The following is a 26,782-nucleotide window of genomic DNA, read 5'->3' on the forward strand; positions in this document are numbered from 1 at the left end:
CATGTGCTATTGAAGACTTGTGATATATCAATGATTTTTGGAATATACAGATGAACTGTTTGGATAAAAGAATATTGATTTAAACACTGGTTGCTCTGGTGAAGAGAACTGAGACCCATAAGCTTGCAAGCCCAGAAGCAGGGACTGTTGGTAATTACAGTGTTATTCGAGTTTTGTTTTTGGAACCTTTATGAGTTTGATGTCATGTGCTGTAAATGCATACTGCACTGCAAGGCTGTTGCCTGAATGCTTTTGAATTATGTTACCATTACTGAAATAAAGCTATTTTTGATTTTTCACATTCTGACTGAAACCTATATTCCTTGCATGCATGCCTAAAAGTAAGACCTGGAGGATCCCTTAGTAGCAAGGGGCACGTGGGACTGGAGTTTTGGTCATTTTCCTGGGGCTTGCAACATCGGCAAGAACCCGGGGTGTGACAGAGAATCATTTTGAAGCTGGATTTAAATTTGTCTAATGAATTCATTTCTCGAATAGAAGCTGGCGCTAAGTTCCACAATGTGGGTGCGGTGACAGAGAAAATGCAATTTCTCATCGTATTAATAACCTTTAATGATGGGATTATGGAGTGTACGATGGGTGGAGTGGGGTAGAATGAATGAATTCTGGTTGCCCGCTTTGTCTAGTTTTAAAAGTCAACAATATTTTTTTATAAGTGATACGATGTGAGATTGGGAGCCAATGGGATTTAATAAGTAAAGGGGTTACGTGATTGAATTTTTTTGCAATATAGATTATTTTGATGCCAGGTTGTTTCGGTGGAGTTACCATGGGCAGTTTTTACATGGTTTGATTTGACTGTTAAACTTGGCCGCTCAATGCCTAAATCGGCAGCCGCCTACAAAAATAGCTGTCAATCACGCTTAAGCACTTTTTAAAGAATCGCGGCTAATGGCGCCTGAGTCCCACTCCACCCCCTAACCACGCCCACATAGGCATAAGGCGCCAATAAGCTTCCTGCTAGAGAAGCAATTTCAGTGTCTACACTATAGGAACCTCCCATTGCCTACTTTTTTTAATGAGTTTTAAATGGGGGGGGGTCAGTTACCGCACAGATTAAAGTCAATTGAAACAATTGTTAGGAAGCGATAGGGAGTCTACCGCCACCTACCTTATGGCGCCGTGTAAATTCCCAGTCATTGTGTGATATGGCCAGTTAACTTTTAGCTGCTAACCAGGAATAATCAGCGGAGATAACCGATTATCTCGCACTGAATAGGCATTTTTTGTGGCCGGTTAAAAAGCGGCAAATATTGGCTGGATTGTCTCTATTTTTTAATGACAATGTGCGTGACATTATGAAATGACCCCAGGGAAGATTCTCATCTACTATCCATTTCCACTTCTCTGCTTGTTTGCAATGCTCTTAGAAAATTCAACACATACCCAAGTGCAAATCCTGCTCTCAGTTTATTTATTCATTCAGTTTTCTCTACCGTTCTCCCAGGACAGCTCAGAACAGTTTACATGAATTTATTCAGGTACTCAAAGCATTTTTCCCTGTCTGTCCTGGTGGTCTCACAATCTATCTAATGTACCTGGGGCAATGCGGGGATTAAGTGACTTGCCCAGGGTTTGAACCCACAACCTCAGGGTGCTGAGGCTGTAGCTTTAACCACTGCACCACTTTAGAAATCAAAGTATAGTAAAGTGAGCCAAGTATAGGACAATCAGGTCATTGTGACATCACTGATGAGATTGGCTCTTATTGGTGGAAGGAGGCATTATGATGTCAAAATACCAGCTCTGGTTATCAGAGGCTGAAACTTTTCACACTATTTATTTATTCAATTTTCTATACCGTTCTCCCAGGGGAGCTCTGAATGGTTTACATGGATTTATTCAGGTACTCAAGCAATTTTCCCTGTCTGTCCCGGTGGGTTCACAATCTCTCTATTATACCTGGGGCAATGGGGGGATTAAGTGATGTGCTCAAAGTCACAAGCAGAGTGGGTTTGAACCCACAACCCCAGAGTGCTGAGGCTGTAGCTTTAACCACTGCGCCACACGCTCCCACTTCATCTATTCCCCCCCCCCCTCCCCCCCCCCCCCCCCCCCCCCCGGGAGTGCCTACATTAAGGTTTCTTCATATGCACACCTGTGGGTGATTTCATAAGATCCTACTTGATCTTCTATACGGAAAATTATGACCTCCACCGTCTGTCTTTACCATGACATTTAAGTGTTTTCATTATCAGATCCTCTACTAGAGTAGCATTTTCGAGATTCCTAAAGAGCCTTGAAACGATGCAGAACCCTCTTCAATTCCATCAAGGGACATCCAAGCTCACTGTAAGGAAAGAGGCACGACCCGTAGGTGATCTTGGGGTAGGAGTGGAGAGGGATTTTGCTCCTTAAGCTTTGCGTTAATGAGCTGATTTGTTTCACCTGCCTGTGTTCACACTTTGCCTATATTCCTGGAGGAAACCCTCTGTGCGTCTCTCTTAATTACTTTTCACAGCTTGCACGCCAGGCACCAGTTTGGAGTTTGCTTTCTTATTGCTACTGTAAATGAAGCAAACCCTAAAAGGTAAAGCTGCAATCTTAACCCCTTAGTAGCAGAAGCCAATTCTTTCGTATTTAAAGGATAAAATGGTGCAGAAGCCACGTTAGTCCACCTTTAAAGGTCATAAATGCACATGAAACAAAAGAAATTATGAGGATTCTCTTTATTGGACTCACAAGACGGCAATAACTTCTTTGGGTCAGAAATGAGTGAAAGATTACAATGATTAAAAGGAACCCCTTGATAGAGAACCAGCCAGATCATGAATTCCACCTTTATAAGCAGGTCCTAAAACTGATGTTAGCAGATTGAAATTGCAAATGCTGAATGAAGGAAATACAAGTAGAACTGGAAAGAACAGAATCGAGCAGTGGCTCAGTGACTCTGAATGGCACTGCAGAAAGATCTGGACACGGAGGATGACACGGGGAGGAACTCAATTTCCCTGTCCCCATGATTTTTGTCCCCGTCTCTGCCCCATTTCTGTAAGCTTATGATTTGAAAGTGTTTGAGGCTTGTGGAGATGAGGACGGAGCTTAGGCATTGGAGGATGAGGCATTATGACATCACAATCTGAGCTCTAGAATGTTGCTACTTAGGATTTTAAAGGGTTTGAGGCTTGTGCGGATGAGGGCGGAGCTTAGGCAATGGTGGAGTGAGGCATTATGACATCACAATCTGAGCTCTAGAATGTTGCTACTTTGGATTTTAAAGGGTTTGAGGCTTGTGCGGATGAGGGCGGAGCTTAGGCAATGGTGGAGTGAGGCATTATGACATCACAATCTGAGCTCTAGAATGTTGCTACTTTGGATTTTAAAGGGTTTGAGGCTTGTGCGGATGAGGGCGGAGCTTAGGCAATGGTGGAGTGAGGCATTATGACATCACAATCTGAGCTCTAGAATGTTGCTACTTTGGATTTTAAAGGGTTTGAGGCTTGTGCGGATGAGGGCGGAGCTTAGGCAATGGTGGAGTGAGGCATTATGACATCACAATCTGAGCTCTAGAATGTTGCTACTTTGGATTTTAAAGGGTTTGAGGCTTGTGCGGATGAGGGCGGAGCTTAGGCAATGGTGGAGTGAGGCATTATGACATCACAAACTGAGCTCTAGAATGTTGCTACTTAGGATTTGAAAGGGTTTGAGGCTTGTGCAGATGAAGGCGGAGCTTACAGGATTGGGAAAATGAATTCCCCCGGGCACGGGGAAACATTTGTTCCTGTGTCATTCTCTAATCTGGACTTCATTTGTGACTCACTCAGGAGCATTGATACAATAGCTTCTTTCAGAAGGCCTCATGGTCAAAAGGTCCTGATACAGCTGCTAATTGCTCATTATTGGCACCGATTAATCTTTTCCTAGATCAGCTAGTCACCTAACTTTAGCATCTGCCCCCCCCCCCCCCCCCCGGTGTTTCTTTTCTTTTGATATCTTTCCCCCTTCTCTCTTTTACAGTTTATGATAAGAAATGCAAGCCAAGTTCTTCACCCGTTCTTCCCTGATAGGCTCCACACATAGCGTCATGTTGTCCGGGTCTGGGTCTGACTTTGTGGCTTTCTTCAGGGGATGATTTTCATTTTTTTGTAAACCACTTAGGGCTCCTTTTACTAAGCTGAGCTACACGGAAAATACTAACATCAGCTCTATGGAGGCGTTAGCGTGTAGTGTGCGTAAAAAACGCTCACACCGCTCAGTAAAAGGAGCCCTTAGCTACACATATTTTTGTAATATTACATAAAACTTTATTGTGAAATCTAGGTGCAGTTGATTTGCAAATGCTAAACATTTTTTTAACATGAAATGTATGAACTGAAGAAATGTCTGAAAATTGGGTGTAAAAATCCCACAATGGAAGTTATTGGCTGTGCAAATTCACAGTCAAAATACTATGAAAAATATGTTAACCACACAAAGCAAAGGAGAACAGGAATACGATCCTTAGGGGCTGTTCTGAGAGCTTTTCCTTCACTTAGGCATTTATACTATCAGGTGAACCTTGTGAGCATCTGTGTAAATTCACACACACACACACACGCACCATATATACTCGGTTCTGTCCAGAAACGTGCGGAAAACTGCATGTGAAAAGCAGCTCATTTTAAGAAAATTAATCCCCATAGCTGCAGTCCCTCCCTCCCTCCCCACTCCACCCTGCCGTGTATTTTCAAATCTCTCTTCCATACAGTACCATCCCTGCAGCTGTACATAGTAGGAGGCCTAAGGTCTTTTCTGGGGCAATCCCCCTAACGTATCCCAGCCATGAGAAAGAGTCAGAGGGAGAACTCTGGTGGCCTAGGCGTACCGTTGAATGGAAGAAAATTTTCAAGGGGGGGTGGGGGGGAACCAGTAACAGCAGCAGCAGGGAGTGCATGTGGAAGGGATCTGTATGGTGGCGTGTGAGTGAGGCAGAGAGAAATTTGACTGCGTGTGTGGCCTTGATTTTTACAGGGGTTATGTCAATTCTGGCCATTTCTACCATGTTTCCCCCAAAATAAGGCCGGGTGTTATATTAAGTTTGGCTCCAAAAAGGGGGATGCCTTATTTTTTTCATGTACAAGAATCCTCTCTCCCTTCCTCTCCTCCACCCCAATTCTTCCTCTTTCCTTTCTCTCACCCATCCCCTTGTGCAGCGTCTTTCCGACCCTCCCACCGGGAGACTGACCTACCGTACCTCCGAGGACTCAAACACAGCAGCGGCAGTAGTGCTCTGAACGGGCCAGGGCCTTCCCTCTGCCGCATCACTGATGATGTTTTGGGGAGGCCTCGGAGCAGAGGTATGTCAGGTCTCACCGGGATGGGAGGGTTGCTGAATCGGGCAGCACTAGTGTCAGGGATGGAGTCTGGGAGTGTCGGGGGAAACACAGTAGTTGCAAAACAGCCGAAATGGTATGTGATGTGATTTTGTCCATCTATACACATATATTCTCTTGCTCTCCCTCTTATAATATATAGTTAGTCACAGGGCATTATATATCCTTTTACTAAGCTGCATTAGCGTTTTTAGCGCACGCTAAACCCATGCTACGCAGCTAGAACTAACGCCAGCTCAACGCTAGCATGCGCAGCAATTCCACGCGTTAATGCCCTAACGCGACTTAGTAAAAGGAGTCCTTAGTGCTCCTTAAATGTTCTGCAGAATGGTCCATTTTAACACCACAGCCTGCTTCACCTCTCTGTAACAGCTTTCTATTCTGCTGGTTAATGAAATGCACACAATTTATATAAAAGTAATTCTCTGTAGAAAAAGAGAAGACTTAATTATCTAGTTCTGGCACACAAGAGTTACTTGTGGCCTTGCTTATGAAAGAACATTCTTTTTTAACATTCATTAATTATCTGGAAAAGGGAGCCACGACCGAGGCCCATTGAATCTGCAAATGCACCCAGGAAAAAGCAGCCCGTGAAGAACCTTGGCAGACCAGAGAACTGGATCGAGACGGCAGCGGAAAAGCGAAACGGTGCTGGCTTCATACCACTCAGGATAAAGACTTTGGAATCGCTATAGGGAGCATGTTAGGAATTGAGAATACAACTTACATGAAACAGAGAGAAATGAAGGCAGATGAAGACTAAGGTTACCATATGGTTCCAGAAAATGGAGGACGGATGAAGACATCCGGGTTTCACTTCCATTTGAAAGCAATACCCGGATGTCTCAATCCGTCCCCTTTTTTTCTGGAGCCATATGGTAGCCCTCCTATGTTCATAGTAACATAGTAACATAGTAGATGACGGCAGATAAAGACCCGAATGGTCCATCCAGTATGCCCAACCTGATTCAATTTAAATTTTTTTATTTATTTTTTTTCTTCTTAGCTATTTCTGGGCGAGAATCCAAAGCTTTACCCGGTACTGTGCTTGGGTTCCAACTGCCAAAATCTCTGTTAAAACCTACTCCAGCCCATCTACACCCTCCCAGCCATTGAAGCCCTCCCCTACCCATCCTCCACCAAACGGCCATACATAGACACAGACCGTACAAGTCTGCCCAGTAACTGGCCTAGTTCAATCTCCGGGACCCCAGTCAACATGGATTCACCGAGGGTAGGTCCTGCCAGTCCAATCTTATCAGCTTCTTTGACTGGGTAACAAGAAGGCTGGACTCGGGAGAGTCCTTGGACGTCGTATACCTTGACTTCAGCAAAGCTTTTGGCAGCGTCCCACACCGCAGACTGCTGAACAAGCTGGAATCGATGGGGTTAGGAGTAACACTAACTACAAGGGTTAAAGATTGGCTAAGTGGCAGACTTCAGAGGGTGATGGTTAACGGTACCCTCTCTAAAACATCGGAAGTGACCAGCGGAGTGCCGCAGGGATCTGTCCTGGGTCCACTTCTCTTCAACATATTCATTAGGGATTTGACTCAAGGGCTTCAAGGTAAGGTAACCTTATTCGCTGATGACGCCAAACTATGCAATATCGTAAACGGCTACAATCTACAGAATACAATGGAACAGGACCTCCGTACTTTAGAAAGTTGGTCCTCTATCTGGCAGCTGGGCTTCAACGCCAAGAAATGTAAGGTTATGCATCTCGGAAATGGAAATCCATGCAGAAATTACACCTTGAATGGAGAAACTTTGACCAAGACTATGGCAGAACGAGACTTGGGAGTGTTCAACAGTGCAGACATGAAGACTGCCAATCAAGTGGAGAAGGCTTCATCTAAGGCACGGCAGATGATGGGTTGTATCAAGAGAAGTTTCGTCAACAGGAAGCCTGAGGTCATGATGCCATTGTACAGAGCCATGGTGAGACCTCATCTAGAATACTGTGTGCAATTCTGGAGGCCACATTACCGTGAAGATGTGCTCAGAATTGAGTCGGTTCAGCGGATGGCCACCAGGATGGTCTCGGGGCTAAAAGGTCTCTCGTACGAAGAAAGACTGAACAAATTGCAGCTCTATACTCTCGAGGAGTGTAGGGAGAGGGGAGACATGATTGAGACATTTAAGTATATCACGGGACGGGTCAAGGTGGAAGATGATATCTTTCTTCTCAAAGGACCCTCGAACACAAGAGGACATCCGCTCAAACTCAGGGGAGGGAAGTTTCGTGGAGACGTCAGGAAGTACTTCTTCACGGAACGAGTGATAGAGCATTGGAACAAGCTTCCAGTACAGGTGATCAAGGCCCGCAGTATCCCAGACTTCAAGAATAAATGGGATACCTATGTGGGATCACTGCGAGGGTCATACCAATGAATAGGGTCGCTAGGATATTGACTTAATAGAGCAGGTCAGTAGAGTTAAGGGGGCCAGTAGACTTATAAGGGTGGGTCAATGGTGTGGGCAGACTTGATGGGCTGTAGCCCTTATCTGCTGTCATCTTTCTATGTTTCTAATATTTAATATTATTTTCTGATTCTAAATCTTCTGTGTTCATCCCACGCTTCTTTGAACTCAGTCACAGTTTTACTCTCCACCATCTCTCTCGGGAGCGCATTCCAGGCATCCACCACCCTCTCCGTAAAGTAGAATTTCCTAACATTGCCCCTGAATCTACCACCCCTCAACCTCAAATTATGTCCTCTGGTTTTACCATTTTCCTTTCTCTGGAAAAGATTTTGTTCTACGTTAATACCCTTTAAGTATTTGAACGTCTGAATCATATCTCCCCTGTCTCTCCTTTCCTCTAGGGTATACATATTCAGGGCTTCCAGTCTCTCCTCATACGTCTTCTGGCGCAAGCCTCCTATCATTTTCATCGCCCTCCTCTGGACCGCCTCAAGTCTTCTTACGTCTTTCGCCAGATACGGTCTTCAAAACTGAACACAATACTCCAAGTGGGGCCTCACCAATGACCTGTACAGGGGCATCAACACCTTCTTCCTTCTACTGACTACGCCTCTCTTTATACAGCCCAGAATCCTTCTGGCAGCAGCCACTGCCTTGTCACACTGTTTTTTCGCCTTTAGATCTTCGGACACTATCACCCCAAGGTCCCTCTCCCCGTCCGTGCATATCAGCTTCTCTCCTCCCAGCATATACGGTTCCTTCCTATTATTAATCCCCAAATGCATTACTCTGCATTTCTTTGCATTGAATTTTAGTTGCCAGGCATTAGATCATTCCTCTAACTTTTGCAGATCCTTTTTCATATTTTCCACTCCCTCTTCGGTGTCTACTCTGTTACAAATCTTGGTATCATCTGCAAAAAGGCACACTTTTCCTTCTAACCCTTCAGCAATGTCACTTACATACATATTGAACAGGATTGGCCCCAGCACCGAACCCTGAGGGACTCCACTAGTCACCTTTCCTTCCTTCGAGCGACTTCCATTAACCACCACCCTCTGGTGTCTGTCCGACAGCCAGTTTCTGACCCAGTTCACCACTTTGGGTCCTAACTTCAGCCCTTCAAGTTTGTTCAACAGCCTCCTATGAGGAACTGTATCAAAGGCTTTGCTAAAATCCAAGTAAATTACATCTAGTATATGTCCTCGATCCAGCTCTCTGGTCACCCAATCAAAAAATTCAATCAGGTTCATTTGGCACGATTTACCTTTTGTAAAGCCATGTTGCCTCGGATCCTGTAACCCATTAGATTCAAGGAAATACACTATCCTTTCTTTCAGCAATACTTCCATTATTTTTCCAACAACTGAAGTGAGGCTCACCGGCCTGTAGTTTCCTGCTTCATCCCTGTGACCACTTTTATGAATAGGGACCACATCCGATCTCCTCCAATCCCCAGGAATCACTCCCGTCTCCAGAGATTTGTTGAACAAGTCTTTAATAGGATTCGCCAGAACCTCTCTGAGCTCCCTTAGTATCCTGGGATGGATCCCGTCTGGTCCCATCGCTTTGTCCACTTTCAGTTATTCAAGTTGCTCATAAACACCCCCCTCCGTGAACGGCGCAGAATCTACTCCATTTTCTGGTATAACTTTGCCAGACAATCTCGGTCCTTCTCCAGGATTTTCTTCTGTGGACACAGAACAGAAGTATTTGTTTAGCACATTTGCTTTCTCCTTATCACTCTCCACATATTTGTTCCCAGCATCTTTTAGCCTAGCAATTCCATTTTTTATCTTCCTCCTTTCACTAATATATCTGAAAAAATTTTTATCTCCCTTTTTTACATTTTTAGCCATTTGTTCTTCCGCCTGTGCCTTCGCCAAACGTATCTCTCTCTTGGCTTCTTTCAGTTTCACCCTGTAGTCCTTTCTGCTCTCCTCTTCTTGGTTTTTTTTATATTTCATGAACGCCAACTCTTTCGCCTTTATTTTCTCAGCCACTAGGTTGGAGAACCATATCGGCTTCCTTTTTCTCTTGTTTTTATTGATTTTCTTCACATAAAGGTCCGTAGCCATTTTTATCGCTCCTTTCAGCTTAGACCACTGTCTTTCCACTTCTCTTATGTCCTCCCATCCTAACAGCTCTTTCTTCAGGTACTTTCCCATTGCATTAAAGTCCGTACGTTTGAAATCTAGGACTTTAAGTATCGTGCGGCCGCTCTCCACTTTAGCCATTATATCTAACCAAACCGTTTGATGATCGCTACTACCCAAGTGAGCACCCACTCGAACATTAGAGATACTCTCTCCATTTGTGAGGACCAGATCCAATATCGCTTTTTCCCTTGTGGGTTCCGTCACCATTTGTCTGAGCAGAGCCTCTTGAAAGGCATCCACAATCTCCCTACTTCTTTCCGATTCCACAGACGGAACATTCCAGTCCGCATCTGGCAGGTTGAAATCTCCCAACAGCAGAACCTCCTCTTTCCTTCCAAACTTTTGGATATCCACAATCAGATCCTTATCAATTTGCTGCGATTGAGTCGGAGGTCTGTAGACTACACCCACGTAGATAGAAGTTCCATCTTCTCTTTTCAGAGCAATCCATATCGCTTCTTCCTCTCCCCAGGTCCCTTGCATTTCGGTCGCTTGGATATTGATCTTTACATAGAGCTACTCCTCCACCTTTATGACCATCTCTGTCCTTCCTAAAAAGATTATATCCCGGTATGTTTGCATCCCATCCATGTGATTCACTGAACTATGTCTCTGTGATAGAAACAATATCTAGATCTGCCTCTAATATCAGGGCTTGCAGATCATGAACTTTGTTGCTTAGACTGCGAGCATTTGTGGTCATCGCTTTCCAGCTATTTTTCAGCGATAATCTCCTTTTTCGTATGGATTTTTGTGTCGTTTCACTTTCCGTTGCAATACTAAGAAATGAGTAGCTGTTATTGCTTATGTTGCAGCCTTTACTACTATCACATCTTTTCTTTTGCCGGGGGTGGTCTCTATAATTGTCCTTCGTACATACACCACCCCCACCTTCTAGTTTAAATGCCTAGAAAAATATGGTCTAAATTTCTCTGCAAGGTTTCTTTTTCCTGCTGTAGTAATATGTAGCCCATCAGTGCAATATAGCTTCTTGTCCTTCCATGTATTTCCCCATCCTCCTATGTACCTGAAGCCTTCTTGATGACACCAGGCTCTGAGCCATCTATTAAAGTCCTCTGTGTTTTTCACTCTTTGCTCTCCTTTTCCATATGCAGGCAGTATTTCAGAAAAAGCTAAAGTCTTTACAAAAGGTTTCACGCCCTCACCAAGCTCCCAAAAAGCTTTCTGTGCTGCAAGTGTGGAGTTGTTGGCCAGGTCATTTGTTCCCAGATAGATAACAACATCAGTGTTAAAATCCTTAGTTTCTTCCTTAATTATAGTCAGTATTTGCCTGGAACTCCTGGTAGCTGAGGATCCTGGAAGACATTTCACTATTTTGGTCTCCTCGCCCTGTGTTCCAAGGTTAATGCCTCTGATGATGGAATCCCCCAACAGTAATAGTTTTCTGTTTTTGGCTTTTTTATTTGTACTTAGGGTGCGCTTGTTCTCTTGAGTTACCTTCATTGGTTCCAGTCCCACCTCCCTTCTGTTTTCCTGAGTATCGCAGTGCACTAGTGGGAGCAAAGGAATTCTGTAGAGGTAATATTAGTGAAGGTGGATGTTTCTGTGTTACATGTCGCAGTCTTCCTGAGCCTACTGTGACCCATTTATTCCTGGGCTATTTTATTCTTTGAGGTAGAGGTGGTAAGTTGGTATGATTTTGTGGAGTGATGGAAGCTGCTTTAATTGTATTCAATTCCTGTTTAAGTTTGCAGAGCTCCTCCTTAATACTGGCAAGTTGAAGACAGATGGGGCAAGCCTTAAGCCTCCAAATAGTATGTCTTGGAATTAAAGCACCACAGTGATTGCATAGAATAAAGGTCATCTTGATTGGTTGTGAAGTGACTTGATTTGAGTAGTCCTGATTATATGGGTCTCTATATATGAATAGTGGTCCCTGGGGTTGGTGGGACTATAAGTAAGACTACTAGTAAGGCAGAAATATAGGCTCTATACCACCTAAAACACAGTATTTTAAACAAAAATGCAGGAAGAGGAAATAAGATTTAACAGAGGAAAGAGAAGGATTTATTTTTTTGTGCTTTTTTATATTTTTTTTTTAGTAAGAAACAGGGAGGAGAAGAGAAATTAAGCAGATATAATGCTGAAAACCAGTGAAAAGAGCAGAATATGAAATGCTGAGTAACTTAGCTTTTAGATGTTTACAGGGCAGCCTTGTTCACAGCAATGTCCCAAAGATAATGCAATTAACCTTAGAAGTAAAACAGAGCCCCTCCCTTCTCCACCTAATCAGCAGAAAACAATGGCTGAATACTAGTAAGACAGAAATATAGGCTCTATACCACCTAAAACACAGTATTTTAAACAAAAATGCAGATTCTATCAGTGCCATCTATTCTCTCTTCCTCTCCTTCTTGGATTCAGATACAGTTTTTAGCTCCACCACCTCCGCAGAAAGGCTATCAATTCTAAGAAGTACACTTCCCCCTCCCCATTCGCGGTTTCTGCACTCGCGATTTCACATAATCGCAATTTTTTTTTGTAGGGAGTTCCCGTCGTAGTCTCGAGAGACTATGGGAACTCACAGCAGCCATTTCCTCATGGCAATCTGCAGGGGGCAGGAGAGTAGGAAGATCGCTCTGCCCCGAAAGCCCTCTAGACCAACAGGTAAGGCCGGGAAGGCGGCAGGGAGATGGGGGTGGGTCAGAGCCAGATAATCGCGGTTTTTCGCCATTCGCGGTCCGGCTCTGCCCGTATCCCCTGCGAATAACGAGGGAGAATTTCCTCAAGTTACGTCTGAATCTGTCCCCTTTCACCTTCATCCTATGCCTCTTCATCCCAGAGCTTCCTTTCAATTGAAAGAGACTCAACTCAAGCGCATTTACAACACAAAAGGTATTTAATCCAGTGGTTCACAATCCTGTCCTGCGGGACCACCAGTCAGTTGGATTTTCGGGATATTCCTAATGAATATGCATGAAAGAGATTTGCATGCCTGTCACTTCCATTACATGCAAATCTCTCTCATGCATATTCATTAGGGATATCTTGAAAACCTGACTGGCTGATGGCCCCCCAGGACAGGGTTGGAAACCACTCTATCATATTTCCTCCAAAGTCTACAGATTGAGATCTTGAAGTCTGTCCCCGCACGCTTCATGATAAAGACCACTGATCATTTTAGTAGGCTGCCTCTGGATCAGCTTCATCTTGATTATGTCTTTTTGAAAGTGGGATCTCCTGAATTGTACAGAACCCTTTGAACGAGATCTCACCATAGACTTATACAGAGGCATCGGCACCTTCTCTTTCCTCACCATTCTTCTCCCTTTGCATCCAAACATCCTTCCAGCTTTCATGAGCACTTTTTCTACCCATTTGGCCACTTTAAGATCATCACATGCAATCACAGCCAAGTCTTGGTATTGGTCCATGGTATAACCACATCTGGAGTACTGTCTACAGTTCTGGATATCCCATTAAAAAAAAAAAAAAAGAATAAGAAAGGTTACAAGGAAGGGCAAAAAGCAGAGATTTGGCAGCCCTTGAAGCAGAAGACTGTTGAGACTGAAGTCTAAGGCCACGTAAGCCACAGAGGAGAGAGTGGCACAGTGGTTACAGCTACAGTCTTGGCACCCTGAGGCTGTGGGTTCAAACCCAGCTCTGTTCCTTGTGACTCTGGGCAAGACACTCATTGCCCCAGGTACATTAGATAGAGTGGGAGCCCATCAAGACAGACAGTCCCTGATTTGTAACCCATTCTGAGCTCCTTTGGGAGGATGGGCTAAAACATCAAATAAATACATGTCCAAGTCACTGTGTGGCTTTTTGTAGATTTATTTTCAAGCAAACCAGGAGACTTTGAACTTGACCTGATGCCAGGACCAGGGATCCTGCTCTTCAGGAAAGAAAAGCGTTGCTCTCTGGAAAGTGTGCATTTTCTGAGCTGTGGAGATCTAGAAGTCTTGATGCTGAATTGAGCTAAGTGACGCACCCCCATGACAGCACATCTATGAAGTGGGAGAGGGAGAGATGAGATATTCGCCCCCCCCCCCCCCCCCCCAGCTCTCCCACAATGCTATCTCTGCTGCCACACAATAGACAATTTAATTTCTACTCAAAATGCACCATTCAGATTCAATCAATCCTAGAACCCAGACACTACATAAGAACATAAGAATTGCTGCTGCTGGGTCAGACCAGTGGTCCATCGTGCCCAGCAGTCCGCTCCCGCGGCGGCCCTTAGGTCAGAGACCAGTGCCCTAATTGAGACTAGCTTTACCTGCGTACATTCTGGTTCAGCAGGAACTTGTCTAACTTTGTCTTGAATCCCTGGAGGGTGTTTTCCCCTATGACAGACTCCGGAAGAGCGTTCCAGTTTTCTACCACTCTGGGTGAAGAACTTCCTTACGTTTGTACAGAATCTATCCCCTTTCAACTTTAGAGAGTGCCCTCTCGTTCTCCCTACCTTGGAGAGGGTGAACAACCTGTCTTTATCTACTAAGTCTACTTCAGTATCTTGAATGTTTCGATCATGTCCCCTCTCAATCTCATCTGCTCGAGGGAGAAGAGGCCCAGTTTTTCAACACTCTCAGGGTACACAGTGGAGAAAAAGGTCTCAGATGTAAAGAGCCCAACAGAGAACGCAAAACAGTGGGCTCACCCTCAATCATCGGCTGAAAAAAACTCCACTGAGATGCATTTCCTAATAACAGAATTTCACTAAATAGGCTCTAATGCATATCTAGTACATTCTCAGAATCTCAATAGTCATTTCTCTTTCTCTTTACAGAAATTGGAAATGGCAGGGAGGACGCGGAACACCAAAACTACTATCAAGATCAACACTCCAGCATCCGGGGGGACCCAGGGGATGGCCAAGGTCTGTACGCAGAAGGAAGAAAGTGACAAGGATCAGAGGGTGGAGGTCTCTGTGCAGACCGAGACCATCCCCCTCCCCCCCTCCCAAGGTATACTACAGTCTATACGCAGACAGAGGAGCTGGGACATGAAAACATAGACGGGGACATCTTACAGGAACTGCTGAACCTCAGGGAGGAGGTAAAGCGCCTGAGGAGCATCAGGGACGACGAGGCTTTCATCGACGATGCCATCCTGGAACTGTCACACATCACAGAGAGAACCCACGACAGGTCCATCTTCGACACGCCCAAAACCACAGCCCTAAATACAACGATTGGAGTACAGGAGATGATTGGAGATGCCGGACCTTGGCAACTGGTAACCTCCTCTACGGGCAAGCAAAGAAAACCCACCTCATTCTCACTTTCTTCTTCTTTTTCTCCCCAACAGGGTACTTCTACAACAATACCACAACTCACCCTCAGCAATAGATTTCAGATCCTACAAGAAGGAACCTCCGAGGAAATAACAGAAAGGGATCAGGAGGATACCCAGCTCACAACTTCAAATTCAGGGCTTGCAGACCAACCACCCCGGAAGGATCGAAGGGTTGTAGTCATTGGAGACTCCATGCTAAGGGGCACCGAGGGACCAATTTGCAGGCCTAATTTGCTGTCAAGAGAGGTTTGCTGTCTCCACGGAGCCAGGATCCGGGATATCACCACCAGTCTAGACAAACTTCTAAAACCTAATGATCATTTTCCCATGTTTCTCATTCACGACACTGCTAAGAATACTACAGAGAATATTCCCAGAGACTTTGGAGCACTGGGAGAGAAACTGAAGAAGATAGGAGCACAGGTGGTCTTCTCATCCGTTCTTCCAGTGAGAAACAAAGGCAGGGCCAGAGAAGAGCGCATCCAACAGACCAATGAATGGCTCCGTGAATGGTGCATAGAGATGAACTTTGGATTCCTAGACCACGGCGAGACGCTCCAGGGACTACAAGGACCAGACGGACTCCACCTAACCAGGAGAGGTAAGAACGTATTTGGACATCGACTGGCCCGCCTACTCCACAGGGCTTTAAACTAGGTAAGTTGGGGGAGGGTACATACTTATATTCCAAAGCAGTAAGGAACCTCCCTGAGGAGGCAATTCACACTCACACTTCTGAGTCTAAGATAGGTACCAATAATAATAATATCCACAATAAGTCAGGGAAAATTATCAATGTTAATTTAGGAGACACACAGACTCATAAGGGAAACTCTTCACAGATATGGAGGGCTATGTATGTTAATGCACACAGCTTAGGAAATAAAATTCTAGAATTGGAGACTGAAATAATAAATGCCGATCTAGACGTAATAGCGATATCTGAAACCTGGTTCACAGACTCGCATGGGTGGGATATGGTTATACCGGGCTACAACTTACTTCGTTGCGATAGAGAGGGTAAAACGGGAGGAGGTGTAGCACTGTACACTAAGGAAAGCATCAAAACTATCAGAATCACGGATGCTAGATACACCGGGGAATCCCTCTGGGTAAACCTGGCCAGAGGGTATGAAAAATGCCTTTACCTTGGTGTGATATACAGACCCCCCAGGCAACAGGAAGACAAAGACATGGAATTAATAGAGGACATAGAGAACATCACACTGCGCGGAGACACAGTAATGCTAGGAGACTTCAACATGCCTGACGCAGATTGGAACACACTCTCCGCGACTACATGCAGCAGCAAAATAATTTTAACTTCCATAAAGGGTGCACGTCTCAAGCAATTGGTATTGGAGCCCACCAGGAACCAGACAATACTAGACCTAGTACTCACCAATGGAGATAGCGTCTCAGAAGTCTCAGTAGGTGATACACTGGCCTCCAGCGACCATAATATGGTATGGCTCAACCTCAAGAAAGGTTTCCCTAAATCACACACAGCAATGAGGGTTCTCAACTTTAGAGGCACAGACTTCAACCGCATGGGAGATTTTATCCATCGAGAGTTACAAAAACAAGAAAAAGCTGACAATGTAGAGGATATGTGGTCGACTCTGAAGTCCATCCTACATGAAGCAACAACCCGCTACATAAGAACAGTAAGCAAACGCAGGAGAAACAAAAAACCCCAATGGTTCAGCAATGAAATTTCAGACCTAGTTAAAAAGAAAAAAGAAGCATTTATCACCTACAAACATTTAGGAAAACAGGAAGCGAAAGAGGACTATCTAGACAGATCCAGAGCTGTCAAAAAAGCAGTCAGAGAGGCCAAAACCCGAATGGAGGAAGATCTAGCACTGAACATTAAGAAAGGGAATAAATCTTTCTTTAGCTATATTAGTGACAGGAAAAGAAACAAAGATGGGATTGTACGCCTGAAGCAATCGGACGGTACCTATGCAGAATCAGATTCTGCCAAGGCAGAACTACTAAACAAATATTTCTGTTCAGTCTTCACATGTGAAGCACCGGGAGATGGTCCACAGCTTCAGACGGGAGATAGCCAGAAAGACCTGTTTCAAGATTTCGAATTTACGGCCAGTAGCGTCTACAGCGAACTATCAAGACTCAAAGTGAACAAAGCCATGGGACCGGACAACATACACCCCAGGGTGCTCAGGGAGTTATGTGAAGTCCTGGCGGAACCATTATCTGTGCTTTTCAATCTTTCCCTAAGCACAGGAAGAGTCCCCTTGGACTGGAAAACCGCCAACGTAATCCCACTCCACAAAAAGGGCAGCAAGACAGAGACAGCGAACTACAGGCCAGTGAGTCTCACGTCTATAGTGTGTAAACTCATGGAGACACTGATCAAACGGAATCTTGACACAATCCTAGATGAGGAAAACCTACGTGATCCCCACCAACACGGGTTCACCCAGGGTAAATCCTGCCAATCCAATCTTATTAGCTTTTTTGACTGGGTGACTAGACAACTGGATGCCGGGGAATCACTTGACGTGGTATATTTGGATTTCAGTAAAGCATTTGATAGCATCCCACACCGAAGGTTATTGAACAAACTGAAATCGATGGGTTTGGGAGACACTTTAACTACATGGGTTGGGGACTGGCTGAGCGGTAGACTACAAAGGGTGGTAGTGAACGGTACCCCGTCAGAAGCGTCGGACGTGCTCAGTGGAGTGCCGCAGGGCTCAGTCTTGGGCCCGATTCTATTCAACTTATTCATAAGAGATTTGACGCAAGGGCTTAGGGGAAAGGTATCACTATTCGCCGATGACGCCAAAATTTGCAACATAGTAGGCAACAGCTTATTACCTGACAATATGACACAGGACTTATTGTTTCTAGAACGATGGTCAACGACTTGGCAGCTAGGCTTCAATGCTAAAAAATGCAAGGTAATGCACCTGGGTAGGAGAAACCCGCGCAGAACTTATGCACTAAATGGTGAGACCTTGGTCAGGACCACGGCAGAACGTGATCTAGGAGTGATCATTAGTGAGGACATGAAGGCTGCCAATCAAGTGGAGAAGGCTTCCTCCAGGGCAAGACAAATGATGGGTTGTATCCGTAGAGGTTTTGTCAGCAGGAGACCTGAAGTCATTATGCCGTTGTACAGATCCATGGTGAGGCTTCACTTGGAGTACTGTGTTCAATTTTGGAGACCACACTACCGTAAGGACATGCTGAGGATCGAGTCGGTTCAGCGAATGGCCACCAGGATGGTCTCGGGGCTAAGGGATCTAACGTATGAAGAAAGACTAAAGAAGTTGCGGCTGTACTCACTTGAGGAACGAAGAGAGAGGGGAGACATGATTGAAACGTTTAAGTACATCACGGGTCGCATTGAGTCGGAAGATGATATCTTCTGTCTTAGGGGACCCTTGACCACCAGAGGGCATCCGCTGAAGATCAGGGGAGGGAAGTTTCATGGAGACTCCAGAAAGTACTTCTTCACCGAAAGAGTGGTGGATCAGTGGAACAGACTCCCACTGCCGGTGGTTGAGGCCAGCAGCGTGACGGATTTTAAGAGAAGATGGGATGCTCACGTGGGATCTTTAAGGGAGTAAATTCGGTAACAAATACTTGGAATGGGCAGACTTGGTGGGCTAAAGCCCTTTTCTGCCACTATGTTTCTATGTTTCATTAAATACATCTGTAGTGAACCTGGTGACGAGGTTCTTCAAAAAGTAACGTTTCAATTCAAGCGCTGTCTATAGTAAACACCACACACAAAACGGTCCCCCCAAAAAACAAACAAAAAAAAACAAAACAGTACTTATAGTGACATGTCACAACTCTCCCGAAGGTAGCGCAGTAATCACATACCCTACGGGCCTTCCGTTTCGCGAATTCCAGGGGGAAAGAGTGCTTCTCACTTCCCTGCTGGATACTCTGACTTGCAGTGAGCTTTTATGTGTGGTTTAATTTGATTATGCCTGTGTATGCGTACCTGTAATCTGTCTAGGAGGGAAGATGGAATATAAACAGGCATTGATTGGTGAAGGAAGTAGTTGTCTGACTTTATATACTGGCACTTGATATAACCAATAACCAGGAAGATAAAGAGATCTTTCCCTATGTAATTCCCCACTTGAGCATCTTTTTGCCCAGTTTGTCTCTCATAATGAGATTGTAAGCTCTTTTGACCAGGGACTATCTATTCCATGTTTGGTGTACAGCACTGCGTATGCCTGGTAATGCTATAGAAATGATAAGTAGTAGTATCTGTGTGTACCGACCCCCTCCCACCCCTCCCCTCCCCCCAAGTGAACCAGCATTTAGTCTATGGATTGATTACAGAGAGGCAGCTACTTGGAACACAATATCCTGTCAATACTCAGAGCACAACAGTCTGTATGTTTTTTAACACACTAAATTAGTTCAGTGGCCAGACTCAGATATCCAGTAGTGATCCAGATCCTCAATATATACTATCTGTCTCTGACATACTAATTTTTCCTTTTTAGCTCTTTCCTTCCTTTTTTTGCCCCGTCCACTCAATACTAGGACTAGGGGACATGCAATGAAGCTAATAAGTAGTTGATTTAAATCAAACTAGAGAAAATATTTCTTCACAAAAAGTGTAATTAAACTCTGGAATTTGTTGCCAAAAAATGTGGTGAAATCAGTTAGCTTAGCAGGGATTAAAAAAGAGTTGGATAATTTCCTAGGCCATTATTGAGATGTGTTGGGGAAATCCACTGCTCATTCTTGGGTAAGCAGCATAAAATCTGTTTTACTCCATGGGATCTAGCTAGATATTTGGGACCTGGGTTGGCTAATGTTGGAAACAGGATACTGTGCTTGATGGACCTTCGGTCTGTCCCAGTAAGGCAATTCTTATGTTCTTATGCGAGCCAAGTATAGAACAATCAAGCCATGCCGGAAGTGGCGTTAGGCAGCCTAACGCACCTACTTAAGAACATAAGAACATAAGCAGTGCCTCTGCTGGGTCAGACCAGAGGTCCATCACGTCCAGGACCTGTATAGTGATCCTCTATCTATACCCTTCTATCCCCTTTTCCTTCAGGAAGTCATCTAATCCCTTCTTGAACCCCAATACCGTACTCTGTCCTATCACACCCTCTGGAACCGCATTCCAGGTGTCCACCACCCTTTGGGTGAAGAAGAACTTCCTAGCATTGGTTCTGAATCTGTCCCCTTTTAATTTATCTGAATGCCCTCTCGTTCTTGTAGTCTTCGAAGGTTTGCAGAATCTGTCCCTCTCCACTTTCTCTATGCCCTTCATGATCTTGTAAGTCTCTATCATGTCCCCTCTAAGCCTCCGCTTTTCCAGGGAAAAGAGCCCAAGTTTCTCCAGTCTTTCAGCATAGGAAAGGTTTTCCATACCTTTTATCAATCTCGTCGCTCTTTTCTGAACCCTCTCGAGTATCACTATGTCCTTCTTAAGGTACGGCGACACTTAGGTGTGATATAAGCCTGAAAATCCCTAGCTTATGTTTCTGGCACCTATCTTTACCAGTGGATCCCAACAATAGTCCACAGCCTGCCAACAGCTCATTTTGGCAGAGGAATCCCCAATTAGCTGAGCTGGCATTAATCCCTGAAACCATGGCTTCAGGGAATGCTGCTGGCTCATGATTAGCTGAACTGGCAGGGAGATTCCCAATTCCTCTCTCTCTCTCTCTTTCCCCCTCCCACTGATCCCTCCCCCTGTACCCCTCCATGGAGAGACCCCTCCTCCAAGCCTGACATCCCCACCCCCCTTGTATCTTGGATGAGAGGAGCCTCAGGTGCCTGGGCCAATCAGAAGCCCCTCCCAGTGCATCCCAGGGTCCTATAGCGCACACACAGGAACCTGTCTCTTGAGATTGAAAATACAATATTACAGCTGGCAGCAATACAGTTGGAGGACTTCCATTCAACTTAGAGAGAATAGCGTTCAGAGCTACTATTTCAGTATCTAAAACTTGCACAGTGTTCTGAATGCAGCTGAAGTCATGCGAGAAGTTAAATGTGGAAAACTTACTGCTTGTTTAACTAGGTCCCGATATGTAAAGGATTTATGCTCTAACTTTGAGAGTTATGATTCTAAATTGGTCTCTTTGAAAACTGACTAGAGCCAAATAGAAAACTCTATCCTTAAATGTCATTAAACTCCTAAATTTAGGAGAATGAGAAGTAGATGGAAGCAAGGGTACAATAGATTTAGGGCAAGGAATAAAATGTAGAAGCTTTGCACCGATTTTTAGCATTAGGCTCAAATCTAAGCAAATGAATGATATAACTTTTAAGCTCCTAAATTAATTGAATTTTCAACTCAAAACAACTCAAAAGTTTGACAGAAAATAGAGCATACATGTAGGAGCTCAGCTTTTTATGAAAATCGAACCCCCAGCTTCCCAGTCCCTGGTACTTTTCTCTCAGTTGAAATAAATGAGACACTTACCTGTCTACTTGGATTTCAGCATCCTTCACCTCTACCTTAGATGCTCCTCCTCCATTGAGCTCCTTCCTTCCATTTTGCAAAAGACTCCCAACTGGCTTTATTTCTTTGAAGATATCGTTTTCATCCTTGCCATTTATGCATGGGCTACAGCTTATATCGTCACTGCTCTCTCCTATCACAGTGGAGGCCATGCCGTTGAGGTGAACCAATGTGTTGATGTCCTGTCCATTTTCCCTTTTCCATGATGAACCAACTGAGCTTGTAGCACTGTCCATTGCTTGGGACTGATCTTTGCTATAGATGCTTTGACTGGACAGGTTAACCACTTTTGAATTGGAGCACACAGGTCGGGTGACTCGGATTGTCTTTGGTTTCCCATCACTGGTGAAAGTAGTCTCCAAGTGGGTGGTGAAACCCTCTGGGCCTCTCAGAATAAGCACAACAAAGGTCTCGGAGGCAATGCTTCGAAGAATCTCCAGGGCAGATTCATAGCCGACATCTACTAATGATCTATCATTAACTGCCAAAATAATGTCTCCTACTTGGACAAGACCACTCTGTTCTGCTGCCCCTCCCCGAATCAGATCCGAGATGATCACTGGGGGTTTGTTGACACGTTGCTTCACCAGAAATCCAAGACCTCCAACTTTGCGTTTGAAGAGTCGGACTGAAATAACATTAGGCTGTAATTGCTGTACACTGAACTCATAGTCCTCCATGGTCAGCTCCAATATTCTGCAGTATACAAGTTATACGATGATAGGATGGATTTTTTTTTGTCTGTTGACTTTATATCTAGTTATCTAGCTAGAAAGACCTTCTGTGTTTAGTACAGGCAGCAGTCTGAATAAAGAAGTCAGTTGGAAGTGCTGTAAAGGTGTAAATTTGTCAACATGGATTCCAGGTGTATTATCTGCAGATACTCAACTTCGTTCATTCTTTTATATTCATAGAATGAATTTCTAAAGTTTCAGAGGAGTTTCTGTACCACCAAGTGAGAGAGATGTATCTGTACGATAACTAAGTCAAAGAATGCGGGACTTCTTGAAGATGTGAATTGAGATTTAGCATCCTGTCAATTATAATTAACATTTTCTTTGTCACCTGTCTTAGGCATCTTGCTATTTCATAGATATCTTAGGGCAACAGGTCTGAGTTTCTGGAGGACACAATATATCTGAAAAAAGGAAGAAGAGAAAAAAAAGCAACATTTTTAGTAACTTGAAGACCATCACCATTTTTGTAGATCATCACGCAGATTTGCAACCATGTTTTGGTAAGAGGTGGTATATAAACAAAATTGAAATGAAAGAAATTTGTATCAGAATAAGAGAGAATGGGAGGAGGAGAGCAGATAGCTACACTAAGGTTTGCACCTAGCATGCTAAAACCAAAGTTAATTTTGAAGATTAGCGCTATATCTTTATATAATCGCTCTTGTGCAAGCAAAACTCTGTATATTGAAAATGTGAAATGGATGTCACTTCCACACCCCTTTGTCAAAAGTTTCTTCAATATTCACCAACCCTCAGAAGTGCCACCACGATACTCAAAACATTTCACTGTATCTGGCTTCACGCACTATATCTTCACTGGGTCCAACTTTTCTAACTGCCTCAGTTGAATTGTTTTAAAAGTTATTTTTAAACATTTTGTAAACAACCATTTCTAAGAAAGGTACTTAGCTTTTAACTTTTTACCTTCAGGTGGTCAGTTTGTAGGAACATCTATGCCAACGGGTTTTTTCAAGGCTCATAACCCTCTACAAGCTTTCGCCGTCTCATACAACCACCAAGTCCTTTAAACTTTTGACAAGTGTGAGTCTATAGAAAGGGGTGTGGAAGTGACATCCGTTTCACATTTTCAAAACCAAAGTTAAGGCACATTAGGTGCAAAACCACTTGGTAAAGAAAGGCCCACGGTGGCCGCTGCATGTTGAATATTACGCCCAAAAACTGATAGATGAAGGGCTGCATTTCTACAAATTGAAAAGGAGCAACATAGACATGAAACAATAGAGCAAAGTACTTAAAACCAAGCTACCAGGAAAAACTTGGGGCCCAAAACCATATTAATCAAGCAGTAACTTCAAAGCAAATATATAGTCAAATAACCAATAAAAGCGTGGAGGGGCATAATAAAAACAAAGTCTAAGTCTCCTTTTGGGCTAAGCCCCTAAACGCTGAAAGTAGCAACAGGGAAAATGTCCATTCTCAAAAAAAAAAAAAAAGTCCAAAATGAGGTTTAATCACTCAGACCACCACAACGTCTAAAGTTAACACACATTCCCAACCAAAAAAATTGCCCAAGTCCCAAACACCCAAAACCAGACCTTTTAGGCGAAGGAAGGACCAGTCCTTCGCCTAAAAGCTGGGTTCTGTCAAAAACAACACCGGTTACAGAATCCCCCCCCCCCCACCCCGCAACGATTGTGGCAGGAGAGATGCCTAATCTCTCCTACCATGATTGCGATCCCCCTCCCCAAGAATTGCAGCGAATCACGGCAGGAGAGATAGCTAATCTCTCCTGCTGAAGGCACAACCGCCCCCCCTCGAATACTGGCAGGAGGAATCCCAAGCCCTCCTGCCGGCACCCCAACTCTCCCGCGACTACCAACAAGAGGGATCCCAAGCCCTCCTGCCAAGGTGCAGGCCACCACCCCCTAACACCCCCCCAAACCTCCCCCCAATAATACCGGCAGGAAGGAGCCCAAGCTTTCCTGCCAGAAGGTGAAACCCCCCTCAAATACGGGTAGAAGGGATCCCAGACCCTCCTACCCAAGGCGTACCCCCGAACCCCCAGTCGCCCCCTGGACACCCCCCAACTTACCTTAACATTGGCTGGCCGGATGGATTGCAAGCCCGGTCGGCCATCCTCGGAATGGCGGGCCTAAGGCCTGATTGGGCCAGGCGCCTACGAGTGGGGTCTTAGGCGCCTGGCCCAATCAGGCCCTAAGCCTGCCATTCCAAGGATGGCAGGCCTGCCGGCTGGCCGGGCTTGGGACCCAGCTGGCCGGCCAATATTAAGGTACATTGGTGGGGGGGTGTCTGGTGTTCAGGGGATGATCAGGGGTTCAGTGGTGCGATCAGGGTTTGGAAGGGTGCTTGGGATCCCTCCTGCCCATATTTAAGGGGGGCGGGGTTCGCCTTCTGGGCCTACAATACAAATTCTTTTGCACCCTCTTCAGAGCCCTAAATGGAACTGGTCCCAGCTACCTAAACAACCACCTAATCAGAAACACCACATCAAGAACAAGGAGAACACAGGCTCTATTCACCCATCCCCCAGCAAAAGGCATATGAAGCAAAAAACTATTTGCCTACAGTGTACTGTTATTTCATGACTGACAAGTCGTACTCCTGTTAAGCGCACCCTCTGCTTAAGCGCATGTGGCGGTCCAGTCCAAAGGCCGTGCACTTAAGCAGAGTCAACCGTATACTGTAAAGATGAAATAACTGCCTCTTTAGAGTAATGAAGTGCATAAGAATTGCCCTACTGGGACAGATCGAAGGCCCAACAGTAGCCAAACCCAGGTCCCAAGTACCTGGCAAGATGCCAAGGAGAAAAACTGATTTTGTGCTGCTTATCCTAGCAATAAGCATTGGATCTTCCCCAAGCTATCTCAATAACAGACCTGCTATTCGAATGTATTACGTTTATGATATGTGGATTAGAGGTAGAGACCCCCTAGCCTCAAGAAAAGATGCGAAGGATGGATATTTTTCTTGCTGGATGCAGACAACGTACTGACCTGTAGGCTGAGATCCCTATATTACATAGAGAACCACCTCATTCTACATAGTACCAAAATGCTTCTCCTGCTTTATCTCCGTCACAGTAGGTTCAAGGCAAACACTGCAGATACTTGAACAGAAGAAAACAAGAATTATCATTCTATAACTTCACAGAAATCCTTAAAACAGAAAATATTTCCAATAACTTCCAAAAACCATCAAGATAGAACCCAACGACCTGGGATTTCGGAGGAAACTAAAAACTCATCTCTTCGAGGAAATATACTCCACATTCCACATGGTCCTCCCCATCTACCTCATCTAGCGCTGTCTTCTCTCCAGTCTTGTAATAGCTGGCTACATCGTAATTAGGTGATCTCCGCTTAGAATGGTGTTTCCCTTATAACTGCTGAGTACTCCTAATCACATTCTAAGTAACCTAGAACCTCGTTAGGTGTAGAACGACACAGAAACTGCAGATTAAATTAGATTAGAAAAACTAATATACGAATCTATGGGAATAAGACGAACATTTAATGGCAGACAATTCCAAATTTTCTCTGCATAAAAGGGGAAAGATTTCTTCTAAATGCACCTGTAATAGTGGGAAAAATCAAAAGCAACCGGGCAGAATTTCTGCTGGTAAAGGAGGATCCTAGTAATGAAACCTGGGTAGCAAAAAGCTCCACAACCTGGCCAGGCAACAAATCTTAAACTCAACTCGTACGGCAACAGGAAGACACTGAAGCTTCATCGACAAAGGCGTAGCATGATCAAATTCTCTTACCAAAAAAATCAATTTTGCAATCATATTCTGAATTAAGTAGAGCGTTCTTTGCTGTCTAAACAAGATTCCTAATGTGGAGATGACAAAGTTACCATTCTAGTATAGATGGGGGGGATTCTGAGGAGTACCACAAGATTTAAAGAGAGCTCCTCCAGAGAAGTCACTTTCAAAATCTTTAAAGCACCAATATTATGTCTGGAATAAAACAACAATTAGGATGATAAAGGGACACTTAATGGTTCACTTTAACCAACAATAAAGTTATCCAAAATAGTATTTATTAGTAACACTACCTTAAAAAAAATTATATTTTATTTTTTCCATCACTTCTCAACTGTGAAAGAAAATACAAGCATTAAAGATAAAGTACGTCTATCAATTATGGGGCTTGACAACTATTTTGTCTGGGTCTATTTTTAGCCGACATGAATCATTTTCGTAAGCGATGCAAATTTGTTACTGAAGCCCAGCTTCATGAATGAATGAGTGAACAGGCTTCGTGAGGGAAAAAAATGACAATCATTTCACCAAGCCCAAATTTATGTTGCTACTTCAGAGAGGCAGACGGGGGCAGCGGGGTAAAGGAAGGAAGTGCAGTAAGGCCTCCAACTTTCCCCAGCCGCACATTTTTAATA

At 44.3% G+C, this 26,782-nt stretch overlaps 1 protein-coding gene across 5 annotated transcripts in view; it reads right to left on the bottom strand.

Moving 5' to 3' along the window:
* The window catches only part of NOS1 (nitric oxide synthase 1), a 412,853-nt gene that overhangs the window by 233,832 nt on the left and 152,239 nt on the right, over positions 1 to 26,782 (bottom strand). For 4 of the 5 annotated variants that reach the window (XM_033956098.1, XM_033956097.1, XM_033956099.1 and 1 more), the window contains exon 2: positions 21,627 to 22,803. In XM_033956098.1, coding sequence (XP_033811989.1) covers positions 21,627 to 22,345 — 719 coding nt within the window. In that variant the 5' untranslated portion in view covers positions 22,346 to 22,803. Of the gene's footprint in view, positions 1 to 21,626; positions 22,804 to 26,782 lie in introns of those variants that run through there. The other variant, XM_033956101.1, reaches the window with a different exon arrangement.

The sequence above is a fragment of the Geotrypetes seraphini genome, chromosome 8 (genome assembly GCF_902459505.1).
Source record: "Geotrypetes seraphini chromosome 8, aGeoSer1.1, whole genome shotgun sequence".
In the NCBI taxonomy this organism is placed as follows: Eukaryota; Metazoa; Chordata; class Amphibia; order Gymnophiona; family Dermophiidae; genus Geotrypetes; species Geotrypetes seraphini.